We start from the raw sequence: 10,000 nt of genomic DNA, 5'->3' as shown, positions 1-10,000 counted from the left end.
TGTGTGTGTGTGTGTGTGTGTGTGACTTATGTCACTGATTCACCTGTATGCTCTACTGTATTCATCATTTACTCTTCTGCTGTTACTTAAACTCATAAACTCGAAAAGGAGATACACAAACGGACAGTATACGGAAATATAATTATATACACAATGACGTCAGTTTCAGAGGCCCCGCGTAAATAATCCTAAATAAAGCACACATCCTTCAATTTAAACTAATTTCTACCATTTCAGGCCTTGAATTTAAAAGAACATTGAAGTTTGTAGAGAAGAACAGCCGCAGTAACCACCAGTGGAAACTCTTTATAGAGAATACATAAAGAAAAGTATTAAACGTGTGTTTTTAAACCATGAATCATCACGATGGACAGTGATGTCACTCAGCCATGTCATGAGCCAGCTGATGATGTGACGTCACTACAGTGATAAAGGTCATGTAACAGGTTTTACAAAAAGGCCATTAAGTCCCATGTTGAATATATTTTAACATTTGAATCCATTAAAAATTGTCTATTTTTTACCCAGAAATAAAATTAGTAAGGAGAATTTTAAATTGAAAGAGAAAATGGCAAGTACAGGATAATGTTACTGCTGAGAAGAATCATACTGTGGTTAAATGTCAACATGAGAAATGGTTCAATTTCAATTGTGAATAATTTTTTTGTGTCAAAATAAATTGCAAGTTTGCATTTTTTTTTAAATCTGGTAAATTGCTAAAATGTTTAAAGGAATTTAAACATTTCAATTGAAACAAAAATATGAAGAAATTATTTAATTAAGTTTTCAGTTTGAGTGATTTTATTTCAGTTTCTAAATATTTTGATTTCAGGTTTTAAGTTTTTACTTTCCATTTTTGAATTGACATTTTCATAAGAAAAATGTCCTTTTTTAGAGCTTTTTTACATTTAATTATGTTCAAATTAGTATTGAGACGTGCAGTAAAATCAAAGATTTCCTGCAATTTTCTGTTTAAATTTCACTTTTTTGGTTTGATTTTTAATTTTGTCTTATTATATATTAACTCTCAGTATTACTTATTCTAATGTTTTTCATTTTTTATTTTTAACAGATGTATTTTCTGGCTGGAATGATCCTTCATACATTGTGTGGTGAACAGTTTGTGATTCTCAGTGTTTTATTTATTTATTAACTGTTTTTATTTTCTGCTGGAGATATTCGTGACGGAGCGATGAGTCAGGAGCTACTGCAGTAGATTCCTTCGACGATCCCCCTGCTAAAAACTGTTCAGGATGAAAACCTCCTGAAACCTTATTGATGTATTTATCTGCTGACGCCTGAACGCACCGTCCAACCGCCTCACAGCTTCTGTTCTCTGCTTCTTTTGCTTTCTGTTCTAATTTATTGTTTCAATGAGATGTAAATAATCCGTCTGAATAAATCATGTTGCAGCTCACTGACTCATGTTTACAGCAGATTGCTGGTTTAAGCCCCATGAGCCACTGAGCAAGGCAGCGTCTCAGTGTCACACTGAAGCTTCAGGTCTAAAACTTTAAACTGGGCTGAAGAAGGTGACCGTCTGACCTCGTCAAGTTGGTTCATATTTAAAGGGATAGTTTAGATTTCTCGAAGTGGGATTGTATGAGGTACTTATCCAGTCAGTGTATTACCTACAGTCGATCGGTCAGTTTGTGTTTTAAAGAGTTAGTCACACAAAAACACAAACAAACTAAGCGATCAAGGCAGCGGTAGACCAGGAACTCCCGTGTTCTGTAAGGTACAATTAGAAAAGGAAGAAGACAAGTTCAATGTGAAGTAAGTCCTGGGGTATGAGGGGCCATCTGCGACATTATTCACAATTACCTCACACACATACAAGTGAAATGCTCTCACACAATCTACCGAAATGCTTTCACACACTTCTCTCACATACTATACTGAAACCTCACACACACAACTGAAACGCTCTCATAAACACTACTAAAACGCTCTCACACGTAATACTGAAATGCTCTCATAAACACTACTGTGTGTAAGGTTTCGGTATAGTATGTGAGTATAATTTTTCAGTAGTGTATATAAAAGCATTTCAGTAGTGTGTGAGAGCATTTCACTTGTGTGTGAGGTAATTGTGAATAATGTTCCAGATGGCCCCTCATACTGGGGAATGACATCTCGCATTTTAGCAGATTACCTCTGGATGTCAGTCTAAAAGACAATGCTAACATGTTGATTTTTAGCAGGTATAATGTTTGTTTACCATCTTAGTTTAGCGTTTTAGCATGCTAACATTAACTTATCAGTAAACACAGAGTATGTCATTAGTTCTACAGGTATTTGGTCATAAACATGGACACATTAAAATGTAACGTTATTTTACAGGATCGTTATTTCTTCTAAATAATTAATCTAATTTCTTGAAAGTTGCAAAGAATCATTTAGTTTCATACTAATTACATTAATAACATTAAATACAGGACAAACGGAGACAGAGTTCAGTCAGTTGAGTTTAATTTATTATTGACTTCCAGATGAATTAAACTCCCGTAAATATTGATTCATTATTCATTTATTATCGGAAACTTGATCCTGTAAATATGTTAAATTGTGTGTTTGTATTTTGCACGATCAGCTCATCTCCGACTAAAAGTCTTAAAGATGCTCTCTTAGTATTTAGGGTTTATTGGAAGTGAACTAATCACTCTCTATTTTACCTGTAATTATAACAATTACAACCAAGTTACATGGTTCTTTCCAGGAAATTATTTGAAAATGGATCTTAATTACCATGTGTAAAAGCGTTATGTTGACCTGATAATGGCGCTAGATGAAAAGTCAGAGGATCACCAAAGTTATTATAATTCATCCTGAGGGGAACATGAATGATGAACCACATTTCATCACAATCCATCCAATAGTTGTTATGATGTTGACAGCTGCAGTAATGTTTTCTTCGGTCCCGCCCCCACCCTACTTATTTGCATGATGAGGTCTGATCTCAGAGCAGCAGAACATTTACCTGTGATCAGGTGAAATTGTTGAGACCAGGTGGAGGTGACAGAGGTCTGCACACACACACACACACACACACACACACACACACACACACACACACACACACACACACACAGCTGGCTGCTCAGCTACTGTACTGGTCCTTATTTAGCCTCAACACCCTTCTCCCTCCTCCCCCACCCATTCAACATCCACCCACCAGTCTCTCTCTCTTTAATATTGAATGGAGAACTTTAAAAAAACAGACCAAACCTATATGTCTCTCTGTTCGTTTAGAGACAGACAAGTACTGCAGAGAGACAGGCAGTCTGTCTGTCTCACCCTCTTTCTGTCTGTGTCTCGTGTTAGAAACTATTCTGAACTATATGTGATGATGAAAGCTGAGGCTGCAAAATGCTGCTGCTGCTGCTGTGTGTGTGTGTGTGTGTGTGTGTGTGTGTGTGTGTGTGTGTGTGTGTGTGTGTGTGTGTGTGTGTGTGTGTGTGTGTGTGTCAGCCTGGCACACAGTCGCAGTATGCACACTATGTACTCGGCATGCCAACTCAGCCTCGGCACTGCAATGCAGCGCTGTGCATTTGGCCAAGTCATGCCACACACTTGCACGCACGGAACACACACACACACACACACACAGACACACACACACACACACACACACACACACACACACACACACACAGCAACACACACACACACACACACACACACACACACACACAGATGTTTAATTGTGTGTCTTACAGTGTACACGTGCATTTAATGTGTATTTATGTGTATTTATATTATACCTTGCAGTGTGTCTACAGCAGCAGATGATGCATACTCGCTCACTCCTCTCTCCGCACTCTCCCTCTACGTCTCTCGCCCTTCCTCTCTCCCTCTCTCCCTCTCTCGTCCTCTGCAGGGCAGTTAGCCGCATTAGCTCCCTTGCTGTCCTCAGATGACTCCTCCTCTTCCTCCTCCTCCTCCTCCTCGGCTGTCTGTGTCTCTACCTTCACCACCCCCGCCCCACACCCCCCCCCCCCCCCGTCCTCTCCCCCCCTCCTGTGTCACACCAGACGATGCGTTGACTGAGCGGAGGAGAAGAAGAAAGCCTCTCCCAGCCAGCCAGCCGTCCTGCCTGCTGCATGGAAGAGAAGCTGAGGAGGAAGAGGAGCAGAGAGGAGGTGAAGAGCTGTCTGTCTCCTATCTACCTGTCTTACATTCATCCTCCTCTAACTGTATCTGTACTGTCTGTCTGTCTGGTTGTGTCTGCACTCTGAAACTATTTCTGTCTGTTTCTTTTTAAATCGGCTGTCCGCCCCTATTACCTGTCTATCTCTTTATCTACCTGTCTCTCTCTGCTTTCTGTCTGTCTGTTTGCACTGTTGTCTGCCTGCTGCCTGCTCAGACTGTCTGTCTGTCTGTCTGTCTCTCTGCTGCAGCTGTACTGTAAACAACAATAACAATGCTGAACTGGACTGAACTCTGAAACAGACTGAACTCACCTGGACTCTACTGTACTCTACTGTACTGGACTGTAGTGGACTGTAGTGGACTTTACTATAGGTCTACTGGACTCTACTAGACTGTACTGTGCTAGACTATGCTGTACTGTAATATGGTTTACTGAACCCTGATTCTACTTGACTCAACTGTAGCTACTCTAATGTACTGGTCTCTACTAAACTGTAATAGACTTTACTGTACTGGATTCTACTGGACTCCACTGTACTTTGGGGTGGCAGTAGCTCAGTCCGAGTTGGGAACCGGAGGGTCGCTGTTCAAGTCCCAGTACAGACCAAAGTACGTACCAGTTCACTTCCTGGGCACTGCCAAGGTGCTCTTGAGCAAGGCACCGTACCCCCCAACCGCTCAGGGCACTGATCCAGCACTGGCAGCCCACTCACTCTGACATCTCTCCATTTGTGCATGAATAGGTCCTGAGCATGTGTGTGTGTATTTCAGGCCTGTGTGTAGTGATTTCTAACAAACACAGTGTAAATTGTAATTTCCCCACTGGGGATCAATAAAAAGTATTAATTATAAATTATACTGGACTGTATTATACTAGACTTTACTGTACACAGCTCTACTGTACTTTAATGTACTAAACTGTAATAGACATTCCTGGACTGGACTGAACTCTATTAGAGTCTCCAGAACTTTACTGTACTAGACTCTACTGGACTCTACTAGACTTTACTGTACTAGACTCTACTAGACCCTACTGTACTAGACTCTACTAGACTTTACTGTACTAGACTTTACTGTACTAGACTCTACTGGACTCTACTAGACTCTACTAGACCCTACTGTACTAGACTCTACTAGACTTTACTGTACTAGACTTTACTGTACTAGACTTTACTGTACTAGACTCTACTAGACCCTACTGTACTAGACTCTACTAGACTTTACTGTACTAGACTCTACTAGACTCTACTAGATTCTACTAGACCCTACTGTACTAGACTGTACTAGACTTGACTGTACTAGACTCTACTAGACCATACTGTACTAGACTCTACTAGACTTTACTGTACTAGACTCTACTAGACCTTACTGTACTAGACTCTACTGGACTCTACTAGACTCTACTAGACTTTACTGTACTAGACTCTACTGAACTTTACTGTACTAGACTCTACTGGACTCTACTAGACCACTAGACTTTACTGTACTAGACTCTACTGGACTCTACTAGACTGTACTAGACAACTACTGTACTAGACTCTACTGGACTCTACTAGACTGTACTAGACAACTACTGTACTAGACTCTACTGGACTCTACTAGATTCTACTGTACTGAACCTTAGGTCTGATTCAGCATATGTCATTGAAATGTAAGAAGAAGTTGACTAGAACCTTAAAAATCCTTAAAGAGCAAAGCTCCCTCCGGATGTCTGAGCTCTTCACCCTATCTCTAAGTCTGAGCCCAGCCACCCTACGTAGAAAACTCATTTTGGCCGATTGTATCAGTGATCTCATTCTTTCAGTCACTAGCCAAAGCTTGTGAACCTAGGTAAGGGTCTGAAAGTAGATTGACTGGTAAATCAAAAGCTTTGCCTTCCGACTCATCTCCCTTTTGAACAACAGTCCAGTACAGCGCCCATGTCACTGCTGATGACGCACCAATCCGCCGCTCGATCTAATGCTCCACCCTACCCCCATTAGTGAACGAGAGAAACTTGAACTTTTTCACTGTTAATTGTTGGTCAACGTTGGGGACATCACACTTATTTTTAATAAGGGGGGCTGGAGGATCCAATTATCAGAGTATCAAACTGCTCAACCTCCCTGGGACAGTTTATTTCAGGGTGCTGGAAGGGAGGCTGTGACTGACTGTAGAACCTGAGGAGCAATGTGAATTCCATCCTGGTTGTGGGGCAATGGACCAGCTTTTTACCTTTGTTTGGGGGAGGGGGGGGGACAAAGTCAAACATGTTTTCAGTGGGTGTTGGGCTCCTTCAGGGTTTTCCCTTGTCGCGCAGAGTGTATTCTGGATGGAGTATTCTATTCTGGCAGGAAAATGTCTATCCTTTCAGGGGGATAGCCTAATTAAGAATTTGAATAATGTTACTAATGTAATGTTGAACATCAGAGCTCTTGAAAATGTTCATGATAGAAACAGCAAGCTGCTGCTACCGCACACAGTAAGCAGCTTTAATTAACTTTGTAGGTATTGTAGATAGATTCCCAACTTTGAGTAATTTATCGTAGACTTTGTGAACCAATCAGGACGGACCCTTTTGACTTGTGTTCAGCCGGACATAGAGACCACATGTCATGGGTTAAAAGAGGAAATGGAACAAATAAAAAAGTGGCTGTGTGAGGTCAATAGCCTACATGAAAGACACGAGAATAACGAAATGAAGTGATGTCATCATGACCCTCCCTCTGGCTCTGGCTGTTTGATGAGTCATATATGTGACTCCCTCCATGTTTGTTAGCTTCATTGTTCAGTTCAGAGAGACAAACTTCCAGCTGAAGTGAATAATGAGCAACCAGACTGAAAGCTGTTTTTTGTCAGGGATTATGTCTTTTTAGGCAGAATTTAAGCCTACCTCAGAAGATTATAATTTTATTATTTACAGACACAGACAGAGAATCTTTTATACTCCAGACTCCCCTGAAAATGTTGGAACATGTTCGTGTTGAGTCAATTTTATTTTTGTGCTGACAGAATTGTATTAGATATGGAATCCTGTTTTTCTTTATATTGTAACTTAAAGTCGTTTAATATTTTTGAATAGTTATAATTTACGAGCGGAAGAAGTATTAGAGACAGAGGAGAGATGAAACTGAGAGGTGTTAGAGCGTCTTAGGTGTGATTGTTATTTTCTCAGTTTGTTGTGCAGGCAGACGAGAAGGTGTGAAAGTGTAATCCTCTAAACCTCGTCTCCCTCCCCATGTTGTAGCTGTTTCTGTGCTGAGCTGACCTCCATCCTGATGATCCATAGTCTCCTCCACCCAACACCTCCGACCTGAACACACACCCCCCACACACACACACACCCCCCACCCCCGCCGCTCTCTGAAAGCCCTGACATCGTTGTTTCCTCCACAACAACATGGGTCTGAAACGTTTTGGAGGTGATATCTGCGGGATCCCTGACACTTAAACACTCTGAACTGATCCCACCCTCTTCATCCGTCAGTCTCTGACTCTGGCTGGTCAGGACCGTCCTCCTAGCCGTAACTTCCTGTCCCGTCCTCCTCTGGACCGACGGCGTCCACCATGTCTGAGGGGCTGCTGCAGGTGGAGATCCCAGACTTCGGCAGCAGTGTGCTGGGTAGCCTGAATGAACAGCGGCTGCTGGGTCACTACTGTGATGTCTCCATCCTGGTGCAGGGCCAGGCCTTCAAGGCGCACCGGGCTGTCCTTGCTGCCTCCTCACTCTACTTTAGAGACCTGTTCAGCTCTGCAGCCGACTCTTCGTCCTCATCCTCCTCCCTGGCGGTGTTCGAGCTGCCGTCCTCGGTGACGCCGACGTGTTTCCAGCAGATTCTGTCCTTCTGCTACACAGGGCGCCTCAGCATGGCCGCCAGTGAGCAGCTGGTGCTCATGTACACCGCTGGCTACCTGCAAATCCAGAACATCGTGGAGCGAGGCATGGAGCTGATGATGTTGAAGGCCTCCTCCTCCTCCTCCTCCTCCTCACCTCTCTGCTGCGACTCACAGGTGGATTTGGCTACACCCACAGAGCTGTATATAGACCAAATTAATCCAGGTAGACCACACATAGACTACATATAGCCTAGACCACAATCAAGGTAGACCACATATAGACCAAATATAGAATGAAGGTAACATTCGTTAAGTTGAAAGTTTGGTGAATCTGACTTGGAGGAGAATAGGAATGTGTTGTTGCATTAAACACACTGACTGTAAAAAAATCTCCCTCAGACTCAAAGAAGCTCAGTGATCTGCTGAGAGCTGAACTGTAAAAATGTTCCTAACTTTAATTACAGCAGCATATAGTGGACAATAGAGGAACTGCAGCCAATCGCACTTTAAATTTGATTAGTCAGAACTTTCTCTGGCCACACCCCAACTAATGATGTCACAGCTTGTGTTTTTTAAAGTAGTGTAAATGCTTTAAGCAGCAGTTCATGATGAGGCAACACATTTATTATCAGCAAACAGTAATATGTGCATTCTGATGAGAAGTTTCAATACTCTTTATCAGCATCTCTTTTTAACTTTTTAACTTTATTTAAACACACGGATGTATTACAGACAACCTCAGCCGACGAGCTTGGGGGTTTTGACACCCCGATGGTCCAGCAGCACAGCGCCCCCCAGGTGCAGGAGGCCAGTCCAAACCAGCCGTCCCTGAGCCCCGAGGAGCTGCTGCTAGCCGTCAGCAGGATCAAACAGGAGAGAGCCGACACTCCTCCTGCTGAGGAGAACGGAAGAGGAGCAGCAAGAGGAGGAGGAGAGGAGGCCAGGTGAGGAGAAACAGGAGTTCACTTCAGATCTGTGTGATCATTTTAGGGCATCCTGGTGAACTACAGCAGTGGTTCCTAAACTTTAAATTTGTGACCCCTTAAAAAGGCAAAGTCTAGTTTTGACCCTCTTCCCTGTTAACGTAGAGTATAGTCCCTTTCACACATGCATTGCAAACCTAAATTTATCTAGACATACCTGGTCGAGCAGTATGTGGGAACGCAAATTACTTAATTAGTTGGATTGGACATCAAACGGTCTTTACCCTGCCAGTTCCCTAGTACAAAAAACGTGTAATGTCCTATTGAACCCAAAGTGTGAAAATCTACAGCGAGCGACGATTCATGGGTGTTTGGTGTTTTTTTCCCCCAACGGCGCCTTCCAGGCAGCGCGGCAATGGTTATGTTTAGGGTTAAGGTCGAGCACCATGTCTAAAAGCCACCATGGGCTGAGCGGATAACGGTGGTACTGCACCCCATGGCCCAGAAAGACTTTTCACAAAGACTTTGCATGGCGAAAGAATTTTTTTTGGGGGTACATCAACTTACCAGCCCGAACAATTAAAGGGTCCTTGTTTAAAAACTTCAAGTTTTTAAAATTTTTAAAATTCACTAGTAGCCGAATCCAGAGTTATTAAACTAGGTATGATGAACGCGCATAATGGACGCGAGCAGACCTGTGGGACTGCGCCCGCCCTCTCACATGACTGTTCTCCTGAGGTCCTGTAGCTGTAATAATGGATATAGCTAATGGTTGTAATTCACCATGTATTCTATTAATACGTCCATGGTATTATCTTATGATACACCCAAGGGATGTATGTATGCTGTAAAGCCTGTAACGTGGATGTAACGTCATATATGAAGCTTTTCCCAAACTGGCGGGGCTATCGGCTAGTAGCTATTAGCGGTAGCTAGCATGGATGTATTAAGAGAACGATAATACCACAACTAGAAAATGCATTTCCTGCGGAAAATGCGTGGGAATGCTGAATAGCTGAATTGCTAACGCTAAACTGGTTGAATAGTTTAAATCAGTAAGAAGAAGTTGAAGTAGTGAGAGTAGTTGAAACAGTGGAAATCGTTTTAAT

The 10,000-nt window shown here is 42.4% G+C and overlaps 1 protein-coding gene across 1 annotated transcript in view; it reads left to right on the top strand.

Moving 5' to 3' along the window:
- Positions 1-3,840: 3,840 nt before the first annotated feature.
- LOC116051633 (nucleus accumbens-associated protein 2-like) overlaps positions 3,841-10,000 on the top strand; it is a 17,784-nt gene continuing 11,624 nt past the window's right edge. The window contains exons 1-4 of the mRNA XM_035998880.1: positions 3,841-4,142; positions 7,379-7,448; positions 7,483-8,142; positions 8,701-8,912. Coding sequence (XP_035854773.1) covers positions 7,699-8,142; positions 8,701-8,912 — 656 coding nt within the window. The 5' untranslated portion in view covers positions 3,841-4,142; positions 7,379-7,448; positions 7,483-7,698. The remainder of the gene's footprint in view (positions 4,143-7,378; positions 7,449-7,482; positions 8,143-8,700; positions 8,913-10,000) is intronic.

Source organism: Sander lucioperca, chromosome 2 (assembly GCF_008315115.2).
Source record: "Sander lucioperca isolate FBNREF2018 chromosome 2, SLUC_FBN_1.2, whole genome shotgun sequence".
Lineage (NCBI taxonomy): Eukaryota > Metazoa > Chordata > Actinopteri > Perciformes > Percidae > Sander > Sander lucioperca.
This window is presented reverse-complemented; position numbering and strand designations above follow the sequence as displayed.